Source organism: Equus quagga, chromosome 3 (assembly GCF_021613505.1).
Source record: "Equus quagga isolate Etosha38 chromosome 3, UCLA_HA_Equagga_1.0, whole genome shotgun sequence".
In the NCBI taxonomy this organism is placed as follows: domain Eukaryota; kingdom Metazoa; phylum Chordata; class Mammalia; order Perissodactyla; family Equidae; genus Equus; species Equus quagga.
In genome coordinates this window covers 153207092-153228247 of record NC_060269.1, presented here as the reverse complement: position 1 = coordinate 153228247, position 21156 = coordinate 153207092, and the positions used below count along the sequence as shown (strand labels likewise).

Genomic DNA, 21156 nt, shown 5'->3' with positions numbered 1-21156 from the left:
ATTTTGAATATATTTTGTTAAATGAAATATTAAGTTAATTTAACCTGTTTTTATTTTTGATGTCTATTAGAAAATCTAAAATCACATAAGTAGCTCATATTATATTTCTGTAGACAGCACTGCTTTGAGCAGTGTGTGAATGCTATGCAAGCCTCTTATGGACCTTTCCTGCTTAATCCTTTATCCACAGCGGTACTCCACAGAGATGAGGTCTGAAATATTGCTGAGTGATGTGCTTTGTTTCTTGCTTGCATTTGTTGATCATTACTGATGTGGTCCTTGGCTTTCTCTTGGGCTCACAGCTCTTCCAACTATTGGTAGGAATTATGATGTAGAGAGAAAGGCTGAGGGAGACTCCATTTCAGGATATTTTAGATTGAGATCATGAAACAGCAATCTGATTTTGATGTTTCAAGAATTGCAGCATTATTCACGGGCTGTCTTATTGCATTGCCATACTTCACAATGCTGTGAAATTAGTTTCGTGTACGTGGCCCATCAGCTTATCTCTGTCTTGGCTATGTTTAACAAATTGGATCACGTCAGCCTAAACAGGCTCTCAATAAACATTTAAAATCCTTTACAAATATTGCATCAACTCCAGTTTTTGTAAGACTGTGATAGAGCAATAAAAACATAGCCTTACCATGAGTAAGTTGAGTCTACAGTGAAATATGATTGTACTTCAGAGCATATTGAAAGCAAGATTAAAAAGGAGTAAAACAGTTGTATTGGTATACTGATTTTCAAGGTTCCAAGAATATTGTTAAGTGTGAGTAAAAGTGACCTGCTGGCAGAGAGGCTATCTGGGGTTTGAGTATCTGAAGCAGTGTCTTTTTTTTTTCTTTTTTAAATTGAGTTAAAAAACACATAAAGCAGTATCCGTTCAAGACTTTTTAATTAAAACTTGAAAAAAGATGAGATTTGTCTTGCAAGTTCAGGCTCTTCTTTTTTTTTAAGTAGACTTTTAAATTTTAGAATACGGTAGTCCCCTTATCTGTGGTTTTGCTTTCTGTGGTTTCAATTTCCCACGGTCAGTCGCAGTCTGAAAATATTAAATGGAAAATTCCAGAAATAAACAATTCGTAAGTTTTAAATTGCATGCCGTTCTGAGTAGTGTGATGAAATCTTGCCCTGTCCCATTCTGTCCCACTCAGGACGTGAATCATCCCTTTGTCCAGCGGGTCCATGCTGTATAAACTACCCACCCGTTCATCACTTAGTAGCAGTCTAGGTTATCAGATTGACCTGCTGTATCACAGTGCTTGTTTTCAAGTGACCCTTATTTTACTTAATAATGACCTCAAGGCACGAGAGTAGTGATACTGGCAGTTTGGATATGCCAAAGAGAGGCCGTAAAATGCTTCCTTTAAGTGAAAAGGTGAAAGAAAGCTCTCTACTTAATAAGGAAAGAAAAAATTGTATGCTGAGGTTGCTAAGAACTGTTGTAACTTTTATTATGGTATGTTGTTAAAACTGTTCTATTTTATTATTAGTTATTGTTGTTAATCTCTGTGCCAAATTTATAAATGAAACTTTATCCTAGGTATGTATGTATCGGAAAAAACATAGTCTCTATATGGTTCCATACTATCCACAGTTTCAGGCATCATGGGGGTCTTGGAATGTATCCCCTGCAGATAAGGGGGGACTACTGTAGTTTTAGATTTACGCAAAAATTATAAAGATAATATAAAGAGTTCCTGTGTACCTTACATCCAGTTAACCCAATTATTAGTGTTTTACATTACCACGGTTCATTTTTCACAATTAATGGATCAATATTGATATACTATTAACCTTAATTTTTATGTCATGTCTTTTTTCTGTTCCAGAATCCCATATAGGATACAAGATACCTCATTACATTTCGTTTTCATGTCTTAGGCTCCTCTTGGGTGTGACAGTCTCTCTTTTTTTTTACTCAGAAATTCTCCAGAATTTCAGAAACTTCTGGGCATCGCTATGGAACTTTTTCTGCTGTGCAGTGATGACGCAGAGTCAGATGTCAGGATGGTGGCTGACGAATGCCTCAACAAAGTCATAAAAGTAAGAATCCTGTGGACGGTGTTCTCCAAGCTGTAATTATTACAGACTCAGAGAGGAAACCATAATGGAGTGTTCTTTTGTTTTGAGTAGCAGAGTCCCTTAGGATGTCTGAACTTTTTTCATTCATGGTATGTGGTTTGGAGGTGCTCTGGTAGGTGCCAGTGTGCTTGCCACACCTGCTGAATCAGAAGGGACTGTGTTTACGCTTGTGCCTGTGCAGTGTGTAGGTCAGGGATGGGCACTGATGGTGGCCACTGGGTGCTCTTGGGGAGAATGTCACTACAGGCACCAACTTTTGATTGGCAAAGCCCAGAGAAACCCTCAGACTCTGAGAAGACAGAGGAATGGGTGAATAGAATCTGTCTTTGGTGTCTCTAGCCTCCTTTCTTTCATTTCCTTTCCCTGTTCCTCCTAAGACCTGGGTCAGGCAGTACTATTTGCAGGTGAAGACGTGAGTTCTATAGTAGATTAGCTGGACTTAGTGTGACGTAACTGGGGAGAAAGGAGTTCCCAGAAAAGAATGGTAAAGCCGGAAAGCCAAAGCCCCTTGGATGATAGGTGAGGTAAGGAGAGAGAAGGGTATACTTGTCTTCTGTTATGGCTCGCTTATGTGGTTTGTGCCCACGATCACCATAGCTTTCATCTACTGTTCCCTTTTTCTGTTTTCTGCTGCCATTGAGGATAAAGTCCTTCTTCCATAATTCTTGGTGTATTGAAAAGCTATCCTTGTTTTTCTCATTCTGCCCCTTTCCTGGTGTGCATCCCCAACCCATCCTCGTCACCTTCTAGGCCACCTTTGAGTTTATGAACAGGCCTTTTGAATTGCGTGTCCAACTTTAGATATTCCCACTGTAGGCTAGCCAGCACCAAGGAAGGTTCTCTGATGTAGTTCTTGACACTTTCTCCAAAAACCATTTCTTGATAATGGTTGTGGAGAAAATGTACCTTACTTTCTCCTCTGCAGGGATCCTTGTTTATTGGATCTTTCCAGTCTTTCTTATTTTTCTCCACTGCTTTAAGTTCTACCCCTGAAATTTTGATAACGCTTTGAGAAGAGGCTGCATCTTCATTTTCCTTGAAGGCTCTCTTTCTAATAATATTTACTTGCCTAGATCAGCCAACAACTCCAACCTAACATAGGTTAGTTGACTAATTCCCTTCTCGTTAGGATTTTGAGAAACAAAATTGTTCTTTGGAGTCTTCCCAAGGCCTTTCTCTGGAGAGTGGTCACATTTTACATTGGCCAAGAAATTATCCTTCCTTTTTCCTTCGTGGGTCCAGCCTTCCTCAGGCAGATGATCACCCCTTTACTCCTATGTTTAAGGCGATTGAGGCCTCATTTCCCCGTGGATGTACGTAGATTTTGGAGTGAAAGAGACCTGCATTTGAATCTTGCCTCTGCCCTCTACTATCTGGACAACTTTGGGGAATGTATTTGATTTTATGAGCCTTCACTATAAAGGCAATCAGACAAGGTTTTGGCAGTGTGTGTCAGTGCATGTATGTGTGAGGATCAAATGCAGTTATGTTCAAGATGTGCTTGGCATCATCCTGGCCACTTGCTGGTCCCCAGAGTGGTAAGAAGTATTCTTATTGGTAATGAGATTCTTACATTCTTACCCAAAGAGATTGAGGGGCATGCGAGAGCACCAGTTGCTCTCCATTTTCCGTCCTGTGGATTGCATGGTCTCCTGTTGCTCAAGGAGTCCGTCCCATCTGGCAGCAGATCATTTCTTGGCGAGTCATGCTTTCTGTGCTCAGGATGCTGGCTTCCCTGTGGCCACGGGACTCTAGCTCCCTCAGTCAGGAGCAGCCTTTGGGAGATCCCCCTTTCATCTCGTGGTAGGCACCTGGTCTTCCTTCACCTGCGTTTCATGCTTTTGCTTTCATCCCCCCTCCCAATATGATATAATGGCCAGTGGCCGTTTAACCTTATTCTCTATGCCAGATGGTCCATTGTGACATTCACATGTGCATGGGGTCCCACAGCTTACTTGCAGATATTTTCCAGTTACACTTACTTCTCTCCAGCACTAAATATCCTTGTTGCTTTTATTATTCCAATTGGCAGGACCAGGCTGGGCTTTTTCTGACATTTCAGTTCTCGAATTTTGACCCTTAGCATCAGAAAACCTAAAGAGGGCACCACATGTTACCTTGGTTCATGGCAAGAGAGGAATTAAGGAGGGCAGAAAGAACAGAGTGATCCCAAACTGCTCCGATTGGTCATTTTACACATAGGCGTTGTTCTGTTTTTAAGCCTGTCGTCTTCAGAAACCTGTTTCCAAGAACTGCTGGGCAGAATAGCTTGGTGTATGTTTGGGAATTGTGGGCTGTGACCCTGGGTCGTAACTTTAGGTCCTGGGTTCTCTTCCTGGCCTTCTCCCTATTTCTTCCCTTTTCCTGTTCTTTGTTTCTAGTCTCCCAGTGCAGAGATTCCAGCTTCTCATGTTATGCCCCTGAACATGGGATGAGGTCAGTCTCTCTAAACCTCCTCTTTCTCCTTAAAGTTGGGCATCACGGGGTTTGGCTGTGCTCAAATTTCTGCTTCCTCAAATGCTCTAGACTCAGGTTCAGCAGGCTGGGAGTGAGATCAGGGTCTGGCCAGATTTGTTCTCATTGTGGCAGAGGAAGGACATGTTTGGGAGAATGTGGATGGCCCTAGGCCAGGGTTGGGCAGGAACACAGGAGGAGTCCCTTAGGAGTCAGGTTCCAGACTTTAGTTTTCTAATGAGTATTGTTATATGCTTATGATAAGGACCAGACTCTATATGACCCAAGAAAATGGAGCACATTTTGCTTTTCATTTATGCAGGAAAATGCACTGGGGATCTGCTTCAGCCTGACAGCATGCCCCTGCCCTCAAGTATTTTACGTCTTGGGGAGGAAGCATGTTTATACTGAAATAACTTAATGCGTAGTATAAACTCTAAGTTCTGAGAGATGTTGACAACTCATCACGGCAGTCAGGAGGCTGAGATGATTTCTGATGAGGGAGGCAGAAAAGGCTTCCTCGAGGCGGTGGCTAGTAGGTGAGCGTGGAGATTCGGGACCTTCTTAACCACTGCAGCATCCTGCCTCTAGGGGGCACCAGGAAACCTCCACAGGCTCACAGAGGAGGGTGGCCCCGGTGTGTGCTGCCAGAGAATGGGAGGTGTCGAGGGTGAGTTCAAGGGGTTCGTACTTTACTTGGTAGAGAATGAGGAGTTCTTGAAGATTTTTGTTGTGGTCTGATGAGTGCTTTATTTAGGAAGAGTAACATGGTGACAACGTGTAGCCTGCCTTAGAGGCTGAGTAGTCCAGGGAAGAGAGTGGAGTCTACAACTAGGATGGTGGCATTGGGAATGCCAGTGAGGAGACAGGGGTGGGCTGCTGGGGGCTGGGTTTGGCAGCTGAGCGCGTGCCTGCTTCAGTGTGGAGGTGGGTTCAGCAGCAAGGAGGGATCAGATGGTATATTACCATCACCCAGTGGCTGTGAGAGCTGATGTTGTGCTATTGTTAGGGGTTTGAGGTTTGGTTTTTCTCTTGTTATAAAATGTTTGATATTAGTTTATAAAACAAAATAAAACTTTAATATGTCTCCTAGTTTTATTTGCAAAGTAGTGTGGGTTTCTTTTCCTCTTTTTTTAAAGGAAGCCAGAGGTCCAGTCTCCCCTCCATGTTGAAATACCCAGACCCCTGTCCTCACACCCCTCCTGCCTGGGTCATCTTCACCATGGGAATACTTTATCATGGAGGTCTGGGGCTCTGGCTGTTCCCACCACTTCTGGCCAGTCTCTCTTTTGTTTTAAAGATTGGCACCTGACCTGACATCTGTTGCCAATGTTTTTTTTTTCTTTTTCTCCCCAAAGCCCCCCAGTACATAGTTGTATATTCTAGTTGTAAGTCCTTCTGGTTGTGCTATGTGGGATGCTGCCTTAGCATGGCCTGATGAGTGGTGCCATGTCTGTGCCCAGGGTCTGAGCCAGCAAAACCCTGGGCCACTGAGGCAGAGGGTGCAAACTTAACCACTTAGCCACTTGGCCGGCCTCTGCAAAGTAGTGTTTTAACATATGTTTGTCCATTTTGGTTTGCTCCGTTAAGGATTTTTAGTACAAACTGAAACAACAGAATTAGGATTTAAAAATTTCTGAGACATTATCATACTTCAGAACCTCCCAAAGTGTGATTCTGCTTTTGATTTTCAAGCTCACTGAACCAGTAGGTGACCTCACATGAGTTTACTAAGACCAGTTTGGTTTGTAGACATCAGATGCTATATATCACATGAAAGAAGGAGGGCTTTTCTGTTGAGGCTTGTTTACATGTTTCCTTCCTCTCTTCTTGGTGGACAAGACATTGGCAATACCCTTTCAGAAGAGAGGGTTCCTACAGGTGAGAGTAGGACACAGAAGTTTTTCCTCTCCCTTCCTTCCATCTTGAGAAGCCCTCTCTAACATGAACTTTGTGTTGCTGGTGGTGGTTGCCATCAGCCATTCTTACAGGGTTGAAGTTGGCCACATGGCCACTAGTTTTGGTTTGGCCCATAACTGACCAGGGAGGGGATGAGAAATGTGCTGTGAGGAGCGTGAGGCTCCCAACTGCCACTGGGTTCAGAGGGTCACTGGGGCCGTGGGGCTAGGAGCATCTGTGCATCAAGGGAGGACCAGACCTTCAGAAAGGACGTGGGCTTCTGCATCAAGAGGTGTGTTCCTAGAGCGAGAGGCTCTGGTCTTAAAGTACACCCACTGCTTCCCTGGCACTGCAGACTGGAGGGCATTGCTAATGTTGGATCATTCAACAGAGTGTACTTCAATGAAGAAAGAAACTTTTCAGGTTATTCTTTTACTCATTGAATATTAAAGATTTAATATAAGAACTGTAGATTTGGTTTGAACCATCTACCATTTAAGTTTGTTATTGTGTAGTATTTGATTGTAATAAAAGTTTAATTCTTTTCCCAACATTTTTTTATTCAAGTGAATGACCTGTATTTAGTTTATTCAGTAACTTCCTGCATATATATGCTCCTTTCTTAATGAATAGGTTCTTAGTTTAGTTGCTATTATATTCTACTTTGCCCCCAAATTGGCATTTTAGTTGCCTTTTAGTTTTCTTTAGAACTGCTAGTGGAATGTGTCTTCCATGAACAAATCTCTTGTGTTTTGTTGTAGGCTTTGATGGATTCTAATCTTCCAAGGTTACAGTTAGAACTCTATAAGGAAATTAAAAAGGTAGGCCTTTATTTTACATTATTGAAAAAATGGTACTGTTTCACTGTATTGAGCAGTATATGTGAAATTTTATCTTTTATTTTATAAGTAAAAATGTTAGAAGGAAATGCTGTTTGGTAAAATAGACTGTTGTTTCACTTTTCTTCATTATTTATTAGATGAGATGGGAATTAAAAGTGGTAATTTATGTTTTGTATCTTTATCACTCAAGTCCACTACACTTTAAAATTTCTCAAGTAGATGTGCACTTGAGTGGTCTTCTCTCTGAAAATAGAAATTAACAGTAAAAAATGCTTTCGTTCATGTGAAGTCCTCTTGGTAACTACTGTCTGTGACTGAAATATAACACGCCACTCATTAAATCCACTCAGAACGGTGCTCCTCGGAGCCTGCGTGCTGCCCTGTGGAGGTTTGCTGAGCTGGCTCACCTGGTTCGGCCTCAGAAATGCAGGTAAATTGTACGCTCTGGATTATAATGAGAATTTTTTTTGGTGGAGGACTAGCTCCTATGGACTCTTTACATCTCTCAGCTCAGATGTCACTTCTTCAGGGGTCTTCCCTGTCTGCCCTGTCTCAAGTTGCCCGCCTTTGCCCCTCCAAATTGCAGTTGATGTTGTCCTGTTTATTTTTTCTTTGTAGCACCTATTCCTTTCAGAGGTATTCTCACGCACTTTATCAGTGTACTTGTTGCCACCCTCCCCCAAGAGACATGGGAGATGTACGGCCCAGGACAGCAGAGTCTTCCCTGTCTGTTCCCTGCTGCAGCCCAACACCGATAACGGTGTCTGCAGATGGTAGTCGCTGACGGGATACTTGTCAAATGCTCTAAGATTGAGTACCAACCTCATTATCGCTTCCAGGAATTATAGAAAAATATGCCTTGTTTATTACATGGGTTAAAAGTATGAATGTTAAACTATGAATAAAGTTTTGAGTAGTTGAAACAGTTCTATCTTAATGGGTTAAAAAACAAAAGGACCACAATTTTCAACTCCTTCCTTCTCTCCTAACAAGCAAAATGTTCTGATGTCCACAGACCCTTAGCTCTGTCCTTGGGGATCTGGTGGAGTGGCCAAAACCCTCACTATTAATATGAGACAATGATTTATTCCACTGAGTTTGATTTTAATAAGAATCTTATATGGCTGTAGAGATACAATCAATAAGGAAATTTCTTTTTATAAAACTTTTTTTTTTACTATCCTTATTTTGAAAAATTTGTAATATTTCTAAAACAACACATCCGAAGTTCTCCACACAGCAGCCAAAGTTGACCTTAAAAAAATGTGATTGGGTCATGTTGTTCCCTTACTTAAACTCTGCTCATTTCCCAGAGCTGTTCAGATAAAACCCAGACTTCACACCGAGGCGCAGGGAGATCTTGTCCCCAGGGGCCCCCATCACCTCAGACACTTTCTCTTGACTCATTGGCCTGATTTTACTTCTTCAGAAAATCAGATTCTCTTCCTCCTGATGGCTGGTTTGGTTTCTTCCCTCAGGTCTCAGCAAAAACTTCATGTCCTTGGAGAGGCTGGCCTAGCCTCCCTAATGTGATCCCAGCTGTAGACCCACTTGTTGCCCATCTCTGCCACTAGAGGGCGCCTGCCACCTTCGCCAGGTGTTGGCTCAGGGAATGCCCGTGGTGTTGGCCTCTGTCCTGTGACTCGCTTCTCTCTGGTCCTACATGCTCTGCTTTTTCTCTCTGGAGGGCCAAGTCTTAGCTCTAAGGCTTTATTTAATTTGAACACCTTAAAAACTATTTTGTAATGCTCCATTTTCAAAAAAGCCTTATTCTCACCTCTTGACTTTTATTTCTTAGGTGGTATTTTCGTATATTATCTATTATTTTCTAATTTAAAATGAGTATTTACTAACTGTTATAACTTACTGTAAATAATTTTCAAAACAAGCTTTTTGGAATCCTCTGTGATTATAAGAGAAATGAAGTGTGAGTGTCTCCCAAAGTTTGAACTTCATCTGCATTTATCCTGTTCTTTTAGCTAAGGTTTGTCCACGTTCCATTAAGAGCTGTACAGCATTTAAAAACTGGCTTTTCCCTAACAGGTACTAAACTAATTGCTTATATTTCTCATTAAATTCATTTTAATTTATGTCCTTTGCACATATGCAGGCCTTACTTGGTAAACCTTTTGCCTTGCCTGACTCGAACAAGCAAAAGACCTGAGGAATCTGTTCAGGAGACCTTGGCTGCAGCTATACCCAAAATTATGGCTTCTTTTGGGAATTTTGCAAATGACAATGAAATTAAGGTATGATTGTTACTTCAAGTCACAAACATGAGAAAGAATGTTGTGGGGAGTTAGGTTTTGGGGACAGGTGGTCATTTGAGAGTACTTGTTGACTTGTGTTATGCTTCATAATTTGGATTAAAATCTGTTATTTTGTAGCACACCAAGAGCTTCTTTCCACTTGTGCTTTCTTACTGTGGGGTGAAAAGTTGAATAGGGGGGTGGTTTATAGATGCAAATTCCAAAGGCATTGTTTGAGATTGATTTTTAGTGTATAGATTGACTCTTAACCTAGTTGAGAGAAGGCGACTGTCCTGGGACGGCAGGTGGGAGAGGACTCACTGCTGGCACCTTGTGGGCGCTGCAGCTGCTGGGGCCGCTGGACTTCCTCTTTGTCCTCGCCCCAGTAAGCAGCCTTTACACTCGCTTTAGTGTTTTGTGTATAATGTCCAGAAATTGTGGCCCTGACTATTACAGATTCTGGATCTCTTCCTTTTTATGGGTCAGTCCTGTATTAGTATTTCTTTTGATATTTCTCTCCACATTTCTAAATAACATGCTTACACTGCTAGTTTTGGATCTTTTGATTTTTTACTGTGGAAGAAATGAATTTAGCTCTGACCCTTCTCCCATCTTTTCGCTATAATTATATCAGTGTTCAGTGTGTACATTCTTATGCCGAAGTAAATAAGTCACAGCTAGTTGTGTTCTGTGCTATGATTATCTTTCTTTGTACAACTTTTTGGGTTTTTGGAGTTAATAATTGCTTCTTTTCCACTTGCTTATTATTCTTTGGCCATTTATGTCTTCTTGCACCTTCCAGTAGCTTTGTAAAATGTGTCTCAATACAATTTTCGACATGACAGATAATTTATTGGATCCATTTCCTCCAGCAGAGTCATCTGTCTTAGAATTCTCTAGCTGTCTGCTCCAGCCTGGTCAGGATGCTCTCTATGTCTCTTGCACAGTGGTATCTAAGCACTTTTCTTTGCTGTCACCCTGGGAATTCCTGTTGCTGCTCTCCTGTTGGTGCCCAATTCCTGGATGCCATGTCTTTGTCTTTCTAGGCTCACTCCCTTGTTTTGATGAAACACATCCTCTAGCAGCTTCCTGAGAAAGCAGGAATGGGGGTAAATTGTTTGAGATTTTGCATTCGTAAAAGTGCTTCCAGTCCTCCCTCACACTTGGCTGGGTATAGAGCTCTGGGTTGGAAATCATCTTCCTTCAGGAATGTAAAGGCTTTGTTTCTCTGATAGTCTTCAGGGTGGTGATCGAGAAGACCTCCTTCCTTAGCCTCTGAATGTGTCCTTCTCTAGAAGCTTTTTATTGTTTGGTATGGGGTGGAGTGCTGGGTGCTTGGTAGCCTTTTAACTTGGAACATTTATCCTTCAACTCTGGGAAATGTCTTTATGTGTCTTTGACCAGCTGCCCATCTTTGTTTTCTCTGAAATTCATTAGTTAGGTGTTGGACCTCCTAGACTGATGCACATTTGTGTTATCTTTTTTTTTTTTAAATAAAAATTGGTCCTGAGCTAACGTCTGTTGCCAATTTTTTTTCTTCTTTCCCCCAAAGCCCCCTGGTACATAGTTGTATATTCTAGTTGTAGGTCCTTCTAGTTGTGCTATGTAGACACCGCCTCACTAAGGCTTGATGAGTGGTGCTAGATCTGCACCCAGGATCCGAACCGGTGAAACCCTGGGCCACCGAAGCGGAACATGTGAACTTAACCACTCGGCCACATGGCTGGCCCCTGTGTTATCTTTTATTTCTATTTTCCTTTTTGTTGTCCCCTACTTTCTAGGAGATGTCCTTCTCAAACCGTTCTGTTGAATTTTTGTTCCTGCTCCTGTGTTAATTTCTTTTTTTTGTTTTGCTTTTTCACCCCAAATCCCCCCAGCACACAGCTGTGTATTTTTTATTTGTGGGTCCTTCTAGTTGTGGCCTGTCAGGTGCTGCCTCAACATGGCCTGATGAGTGGTGCCATGTCTGCGCCTAGGATCCCAACCCGCGAAACCCTGGGCCACTGAAGCAGAGTGTGTGAACTTAACCACTCTGCCATGGGGCCAGCCCCTGTGTTTTTAATTTCTAAGAGCTCTTTCTTGTGTTCAGAATGCTCATGTTTTCTGACATCCTCTTCTTGTTTCATGAATGCACTCTTATCTTTCTGAGGATATTATATTTTCTTGACAAGTTCCTTTGACCTCTGCATTGTCTGTTTCTTCTGATTTCCTCTGTTCTGTTTGTTCTGGTCTTTCTCTTTTATGTGAGCAGTTGTCCACGTAGATTTGAATGAGACCCTAAAAAGCTTATTGAAAGCAATCGTGTGGCATGGTTTGTCCCCTGGTGGGCTTCCCGAGGTGATGGATGGTGAGCCTGCTTTTCCACTGTGGATCTTTAAATGTCAGTATAAGTCAGTCTTTTCCTCTTGAGCCAGTCAATATCCCTAGAGAAAAATTCTTCAATCTCCTGCTTGGGGCCATAAGCCTGGCTGTATTTGTCCTGGGACCCTGGGGTGGAAGGGGGTTAACAGCCTCACTGGTCAGAATTCAGACTTTTTCTTAATTTCTCTGTTGTCTCTCTGTGCCTCATGGCTGTCCTCAGCTGTGCCAGCATCTCTGGAGATTATGCCCCAGTCTTTGCAGGGGACGGAGAAGGGAAGGCCATGTCCTGGGCCACCTGGATGGGAGGGGAGACTTGGGGTTCAGTAGTTGGTCGTTTGCACAAGGAGCAGTTAGACAAGCAGCTGTTTCATCCCTGCAGTCACTCCACTTTCAGATGTCTCTGGTGCCTGCCAAGCCTAAGATTTTCTTGGAGTTCTGTGGCTTGAGTGAGCTTGCTTTTTGTTGGTGGCCTTCAGACCTCCTCCCCTAACTCCCAAAAAAGCTTGCATGTGAACTTCAGTTACTGTGATTCAGTCAGTTACCACTTGTTTACTTTCTAGCATCCAAAATTTGTTGATGCCTCTAGTCTGCTGGTGTTCCTGTCCTGTTCTTCTTGTCCTTGTAAGCTTATGTTTGTTAGAACTTGTGCACCTGATTCTGGTGGAGTATCTGGGTAGCCGAGATTTGCATGTCCAATCCAGGCTGCTTGATCAGGAGTCTCCTCACCTCTGGTGTCCTCTCCTCCTCCAGATACCTGCCAGAGACTGAGAATATGAGGTTTTTATTTTACTCACATGTAATATATATACGGGACAGTACATAAATCATAGGTGAATCATCACAAAGTGAACTTACCCTGTAACCACCACCCAGGTCTAGAAATAGAGTATAACCAGCATCCCAGGAGCCCCCTTATACTCTCTCCCTGTCACTGCTGCCTGCTTCCTCCTCAAAGGTAATCACTGACGTGGCTTCTAATGCCGTGGAGTCTGTTTTTAAATTCTATACAAGTCGAAGTGTATAAGTATGTTTTCTTTCTGTCTATTTTCTGTTTTTGTTCAATGTTAAGTTTGTGAGTTTTTTTCATGTGTTTGTGTATATTAGTACTTTGTGCAGTTTTTATAGCTGCCTAGCGGTTCTGTTGTATGAATATGCCACAGTGTATCATTTTACTGTACCTGGACATTGGATTGTTTGTAGTTTTAAGCTATTGTGAAGGGTGCTGCCGTATCTGTTCTTGTACATGTCTTTTGGAGCACAGTTACGGCTTTATGTTGTGGATATCTGCAAGTGGATTTGCTGGGCTACAGGGTGTGTGTATTTCAACTTCGGTAGATACTGTCAAGCTGCTCTCCTAAGTGGCCGTACTACCATCAGTGGTGCGCAAGAATTCCAGCAGCTCTGCATCCTCACTAACGTCAGGATTGTTGGTCCTTTTGAGTTTAGCCATTCTGATGAGTAGGTTCTGGCATCACATTTTAATTTCCATTTCCATTCCCTAAAGTGCTTTTCACTCTAAAGTTGAATGATTTTTGCATCTTTTCCCTTTTGAAGTACTCTTAAAAATATGTCATCATGTGTGTTTTGAAAAGTGGAGCTATCTGACCTAAAATCTAGCGCCCTTCCTCATTGTGAGAAGACCTTTTAAGCGTGGTCTAGGTACCTCCTGCCAACTGCCTTTCTACGAGGCATTCTCAGGATTGTGGGATTTGACCTGAGAAGACCCCCTCAATCTCTCAAACTCAATTTTATTATTTATTATTCCAAAATATTTAAGTTCACCAGGGGCTGACTTCATAATAAGGTTTAGCTTTCATTGTGCTTATAAATTTAGACTAATATAGAATGATTCTTAATTTACTATTTCAATGATGTATATGTGTGTATTTTCACTCAAGATAGTTCTTTAATATGCCAGTATCTTTTCCTGGAGCTAAAAAAATTTGTCAGATTTAACCCAGTTGACTTGGTTGTCTGAGTGGTATCTCAGGGGAGAAACTGGAGGCTCTGGGGGTGTCCTCTGGCCAGGGGTCTGGTTCTTTGCCTCTCTGGTTTCAGAGATTTAATCTGTAAATTTGCTGAGAGTTGATGAGCCTCTGAGAAGCAGTGTATGCTAAGCACACTCTTAAGGAGAAGCTTATTGATGTCAGGTACTAACCAGTCTGTAATTTGCTGCTTGTTTGCCTATGGTCCTACCTCCAGTAGTGAGACCCTGTTGAAGTCCCTGACTCAGTCAGTAATGCTCAGTGCATGCCACACAATGACTGGAACCACGTTGTTGCTCAGAGCATAGTTTAGAATAATGGAAAATGGATGTTCTTAAGTAATATGGTCACCAAACTCATGCAGCTAGATGGTCACCCTTTTTCATTCTTGGGATATTTTTGTTAGGACCTAAATGGCAACAGTTAGAATTATAGCACTCCCTTCTTCGGGTTGTCCTGTAGGTGCAGTGGTAAAGTCTTATTGTCTAACTTTTTAGGAAAACACTTGTGGGCAGTATGCTGTCACAGTGCAGTTAAGTTGCAAGCTATCCGTTAGGCCAAGACATTGCTGTAGTTGGCTAATATTCTTTTCTCCTTGACCTCATTATTTGTTGACTTTTTTTTACTACCTTTATTTTAAATAGTGTCTTTTATTAACCCTGTCCCCAAATACTGTGAGTACACCTTTGCTAGAAGCTGAGGCTTTCACTGTTGCATAGAGGATGTAGATGCTGAGCAAGTCCCTACTTGCAGCTTGTAAGGGAGTAAATAGACTACACATTTGCAGACTGCTCTGAAATATCCCAAATTTAGGTGCTTCCATTCAGCTATAGGAAAGTCTCAAATTATTTATAATTTATACTGTATAAGAATTTGGGGCAAATTAAGTTTTTGAAATACATGATAATCTTCATAGGCATTTCACCATCTGTCTGCTTGGATTTTTGCTTCCCTAGGTTCTGTTAAAGGCTTTCATAGCAAATCTGAAGTCAAGCTCCCCTACCATTCGGCGGACAGCAGCTGGCTCAGCAGTGAGCATCTGTCAGCACTCAAGAAGGACGCAGTATTTTTATACCTGGCTACTAAATGTACTCTTAGGTAAGATGCAGGCATATTAGTGATTTTCCCCATGGTATGGTGGAGTCTCTAGCATTTACTTGAATGCTTTGAAATTCTTTAAAATCGGACAGTCCCTCAGCTTCCGGACCAGGCCTCTGGCGCTGGCTGACTGGTAAGTGGGGACTAGGAGCCCATGTGGGTCTGTGTGAGGATTAGGAAAAGTCTCCTCATCCTTTGTGCTGAAGTACAGGTGCCGCCATGCCCAAGGACATCTAGCTGGGCTGTGGGTATGGGCCAGTTTGCAGCTCCACCCTCCTTCCTGGGCTTGGCCCTCTATGAGCCAAACTGCACAGCCGTACGTGGTAGCTCTTGAGTGCAGTGAGGCCCTGAGGCTTGAAGGTCCCTGCATGTTTTCTGTATAGGTGTAGGTCTGCCAACAATTCCTTCTGTACTTGGGGTAATTGTGGAAATCATCACTCGCAAGTACTGAAGAGAGCATATGGACATTTGATGTGAAAGAACTGCCCGACTTCAAATGCAATAAAACTCACTGTCAAGGGCCTTGCTAAGCTAAGGATTTAGAGGTCTTCCTTAATGTTACTCCTGGATTTTGGCCAAACAATGAGATACACTGTATATTTTTTCACAGTAATGTTTGTGCCATCTTTATCCCTCACTGCCAGCCTCATAAGGTTCTACTGTGGATCTCTGTTTAACAATGTAGACATGAATCTCCAAGCAGTGAATCAGATGTTAAGAAATCTTGTTGCTACCTTTGTAGGTTTGCTAGTTCCTGTCGAGGATGAACACTCCACCCTCCTGATTCTTGGAGTGCTGCTCACATTGCGGTATTTGGTGCCCTTGCTACAGCAGCAGGTCAAGGACACAAGCCTGAAAGGCAGCTTTGGGGTGACACGGAAAGAAATGGAAGTCTCTCCCTCGACAGAGCAGCTTGTCCAGGTAGCAACCACGTGGTTTACTCAGTACCTATACATAAATGACTGACATTTAGTGAATCAAATAATTTGCAAGAGAAGTGGTGAAACCGAGGGTTAAGAGCTAAACCTCCTGGTTCAGGTCCTAGCTCATGACTCCTAATTATGTGACCTCCATATGGCAGTGATGTGAGAGTAAAAGGAAGGTAATCTCTTATAATGTTACCAAGAATGTTACAGAAACCGCTTAACCCCTGCCTGTCACAGAGAACACTGTTGCCCCATTTCTAAAACCGGGGCTCATGAAATGTGTTCATCGTGCAGTGAATATTTATTGAGCACCCACTACGTTCTAGGCACTGGGAGAGGTGCTGGGGGTACAATGGTGAGTATTTCGGATGCAGTGGTCTGGTACTGTAGTCTACACACCCAGAGAGGTGGGAACATGGTCCATTGGGGTGGAGGAATAAAATGTTACAACTTCTCTTTCCTATGCAGAGAAACCCTGCAATAATTCTCATGCACAGTCATGTGCTGCATAATAATGTTTTGGTCAACGACAGACTGCATATACGATGGTGGTCTCATAAGATTAGTACCATGTAGCCTAGGTGTGTAGTAGGCTATACCATCTAGGTTTGTGTAAGGACACTCTGTGGTGTTTGCACAACAATGAAATCACCTAACAATGCATTTCTCAGAACACATCTCTGTGATTGGGTGACACATGACTGTCATGTGATTGGCAGTTGATTTCAGTTCTTTGCAGTGAGTTCACCCAGGTTATTTTGTCAACCTTGTAACAATGCAGCTGCATTTTAAGCAATTGGATTTTGTGAACTTTATTTGAAATGTTATGTTAGGGGGCTGGCCTGGTGGTGTAGTGGTTAAGTTCCCTCACTCTGCTTCAACAGCCAGCGTTCGTGGGTTTGGATCCTGGGTGCAGACCTACACACCACTCAATGAGCCACACTGTGGCAGCAGTCCTCATACAAAAAGTAGAGGAAGATTGGCACAGATGTTGGCTCAGCAACAATCTTCCTCAAGCAAAAAGAGGAAAATTGGCAACAGATGTTAGCTCAGGGCCGATCTTCCTCACACACACACACACACACACACAAAAGTTATGTTAGGTTCATACCATATTTAATGTACTGGATGCTATTGAAGCCCTTACCCTTTCTATAAGTTAAATAGTTACATGGCATATACAGGAGTCGAGGCACACGACCCGGCATCTTGAGAGGGGTGCCTTGACTCAGTTGTCTGCTTTCAGTATATTGGTGATACTGTAGTTTGTAGGTGCTTGAGTCAACTGGATTTATCAGTTGTGTCTTTTGCCTAAATTTTTTACGGTACAAAATTGTAAGTGGCTTAAAATGATTTCTGCATAGAAATCATGAATTAAAGATAGTCCTAATGATTTAAGCATTGAGTTAGGTACTATTTGTAAAGTACTTAGAATCCTTCCTGGCACATGGTCAGGCCCTGTGAGTACTGGTTAATGATAAATAACTGAGAAGTAGGCTCTAAGTAAATGTCAGGCCAACAGTTCTACCCTGACCAGCTGCCTTTCAGCTTTCTTACAGAATACAAGCTATGACAGTCTCATGAGATATGACACTTCATATTAATTATATTGCCCTCACAAAAAAATCATTACTGAATGATTTAGTGCATATAAAAGATGTTATAGTGGTAATAAATACATTAAAAAATAGTTTACTTCATCCTTACCTTGTTTGTGTACTTTTTATTATGGAGATTTCCAGACATAGACAAAAGTAGACAGAATAGCTTAGTGAACCCCTTCAGTAATTATCACCTGCGTCAGTAATTATCCATTTAGGGTCAGTCGTGCTTCACTTATAATCCCACTTCCTTCTCCCTCTTTTGTATTATTTCGAAGCAAATCCTAACCATCCTGTTATTTCATGTATGTATTTTAGTAGGTATCCTTATAGATGAGGACTCTTTGTTTTTAAGAACTTAACGACAATGCTATTGTCACACCTAAACAAATAAACATTTCCTTAACATCAAATACATACTTATCTGCTGTCAATTTTTTTCTCCACTCTTTTGGAATCAGTATCCAAATACGATTGGTTGATAAGGATTGGGAGTCTCCTTGATCTGATGGTTCCCTTCCATCCCTGTCTTTCCCTGAGAGTTCATTTGTTGAAGAAACAGATTGTTTGTCCTGTGCAACTCCTGGCGGTCCTATTACTTGCCTCTCCATTGTGTAAATTAACATGTTTCTTTGTTTTCCGTATTTCCTGTAAATCAATAACTGGAGCCAGAGGCTTGTCAGATTCAGTGCATATTTGAGAATGTACATAATATCTGAGTTCAGTAGTACTTATATAATATTTTAAGACAAATATTATGTAAGTATTGGGACTGTATACTCAGTTTTTTTCTGATGTTTTAAAAAAAAGCCTGCTTAGTCGAAAAGATTTGGGGTCCATTAGTCTAGTGGAAGAAGCGAGCAAACAGTCACTAAATAGCATGTAAGGTGGGGGTGCAGGGTGCTATGGGAGCACATAATGCCCCCTGTATGACCAGGGCAGGGAGGCGTGCTGGGGGAGCTCAGTTATGAGCTCGTGTTTGTGGGCGAGGAAGATTTGACCAGGCACATGGAGTTGGGAGAAGAGAGTTTTATAGACAGAAACTACAAGCTTTGCCAAGCCCAAGGAGTAAGAGCATGCAGCTCTCTGTCAGGGTCTCCAGGCTTTCTCGTAGTTTAGCAGGGGTGCTGGTAACAGATAAGGCTAGAGGGCTATTGAGAGCTGTCTTAGACCAGGACAGCAGTTATCCTGGGCGCTTGGGGTCCAGGGGTATTGGATGTGGTGCTTAATTCAGTGCTGATTTTCTTAATAGTCACTTTTCTCTAAAGTGATTAAATCATATAGCTTGTTGTTGAATTAGCAAGCTAGACAAGATTATCTCTAAATCATATCTTAATCCATTTTCTTTTGACTAATAGCCATTCTGAATTAAGTTATTTTGATTATGAAGTTCAACTCAGCTAATAGAGTTTGGCTAACTGTATTTAAATATTTTGGATATTAACCCCTTATCTCATATATGGTTTGCAAATATCTTCTCTCAGTTGTTAGGTTTTCTTTTCATTTTGTTTATGGTTTCCTTTGCTGTGCAGAAGCTTTTTAGTTTGATGTAGTCCCATTTGTTCATTTTTTTCTTTTGTTTCCCTTGCCCAGTCAGACATGGGACTTGAAAATGTGCTGCTCAGACTGGTGTCAAAGAGAGTACTGCCTGTGTTTTCTTCTAGAAGTTTCATGGTTTCGGGTCTTACATTCAAGTCTTTAATCCATTTTGAGTTGATTTTTGTGCATGGTGTAAGGGAATGGTCTACTTTCATTCTTTTGCATGTGGCCGTCCAGTTTTCCCAACACCATTTATTGAAGAGACTCTCCTTTCTCCATCATATGCTCTTGGCTCCCTTGTCGAATGTTAGCTGTCCATAAATGTGTGGGTTTACTTCTGGGCTCTCAATTCTGTTCCCTTGATCTGTGTGTCTGTTTTGGTGCCACTACCATGCTGTTTTGGTTACTTTGGCTTTGTAGTATATTTTGAAATCAGGGATTGTGATGCCTCCAGCTTTGTTCTTTTTTCTCAGGAATCCTTTGGCTGTTCGGGGTCTTTTGTTGTTCCATATAAATTTTAGGATTCTTTGTTCTATTTCTGTGAAAAAGTGTTGTTGGAACTTTGATAGGGATTGCGGTGAATCTATAGATTGCTTTAGGAAGTATGGACATTTTAACAATGTTAATTCTTCAAATCCAAGAGCATGGAATATCTTTCCATTTCTTTGTGTCTTCTTCGAGTTCCTTCAACAATGTTTTATAGTTTTCGGTGTACAGATCTTTCACCTCTTTGGTTAAGTTTATTCCTAGGTATTTTATTCTTTTTGTTGCAATTGTAAATGGGATTGTATTCTTAATTTCTCTTTCTGCTACTTTGTTGTTAGTGTATAGAAACACAACCGATTTTTGCACGTTTTGTATCCTGTGACTTGACTGTATTCCTTTATTGTTTCTAAAAGTTTTTTAGTGGAATCTTTAGGGTTTTCTAGATATAAAATTGTGTCATCTGCAAACAGTGACAGTTTCACTTCTTCTTTTCCAATGTGGATCCCTTTTATTTCTTTTTCTTGCCTGATTGCTCTGGCTAGGACTTCCAATACTATGTTAAATAAGAGTGGTGACTGTGGGCATCCTTGTCTGGTTCCTGTTCTTAGAGGGATAGCTTTCAGTTTTTCTCCATTGAGAATGATATTTGCTGTGGGTTTGTCATATATGGCCTTTATTATGTTGAGATATTTTCCTTCTATACCTATTTTATTTAGAGTTTTTATCATAAATGGATGCTGTATCTTGTCAAATGCCTTCTCTGCATCTATTGAGATGATCATGTGATTTTTATTCTTCATTTTGTTAATGTGGTGTATATCACGTTGATAAATTTGCAGATGTTGAACCATCCCTGCATCCCTGGAATGAAACCCACTTGATCATGATGTATGATCTTTTTAATGTATTGTTATATTCGATATGCTAGTATTTTGATGAGGATTTTTGCATCAATGTTCATCAGTGATACTGGCCTGTAATTTTCTTTTTTTGTGTTGTCCTTGTCTGGTTTTGGTATCAGGATAATGTTTGCTTCGTAGAATGGGTTAGGAAGCCTCCCCTCCTCTTCAATTTTTTGGAAGAGTTTGAGAAGGATAGGTATTAAGTCTTCTTTGAATGTTTGGTAGAATTCACCAGGGAAACCATCTGGTCCTGGACTTTTATTTTTTGGGAGGTTTTTGATAAAATGATCCTGGGTCTGGCTAAACTATTAAGGAGTATGGGCAAAATATAGATACTTTTAGATATACAAGAACTCAGTTCGTTTTTCATGTATGCTTTTTGAAAAAATTATTTGAAGATGTATTCCAGGAAAACGAGAAATAGATTAGAAAAAAAAGGAAACCCCGAAGTTCAAGAAACAAAGCACCTAACCCAGAAATGTGGTAGAAGCCATTCCAAGATGATTGTTGTGCAATGTGCCTTTCCGCTTAGACACAGGAAGTCAGAGGACCTTCAAGGAGCTCTCTGCAACAGATGTCAGGATTCAGAAGCTGGGCAAGAGGGAAGGGGTGTGTGTGTGTGTGTTGCAAGGAGAAGATAAAAGGCAATTAGCAACTCCAGGAAAACCAGGAGGGTTTATCACAGCCACTTATGATCCAATCATGAAGCAAATTAAAATGTAGAAT

General features: G+C 41.5%; 1 protein-coding gene across 2 annotated transcripts in view; it reads left to right on the top strand.

Annotated features, from left to right (window-relative positions):
* The window catches only part of HTT (huntingtin), a 163458-nt gene that overhangs the window by 24611 nt on the left and 117691 nt on the right, over nucleotides 1-21156 (top strand). For both annotated transcript variants that reach the window (XM_046656987.1, XM_046656986.1), the window contains exons 3-8: nucleotides 1929-2049; nucleotides 7203-7262; nucleotides 7634-7713; nucleotides 9394-9532; nucleotides 14835-14976; nucleotides 15719-15897. In XM_046656987.1, coding sequence (XP_046512943.1) covers nucleotides 1929-2049; nucleotides 7203-7262; nucleotides 7634-7713; nucleotides 9394-9532; nucleotides 14835-14976; nucleotides 15719-15897 — 721 coding nt within the window. The remainder of the gene's footprint in view (nucleotides 1-1928; nucleotides 2050-7202; nucleotides 7263-7633; nucleotides 7714-9393; nucleotides 9533-14834; nucleotides 14977-15718; nucleotides 15898-21156) is intronic.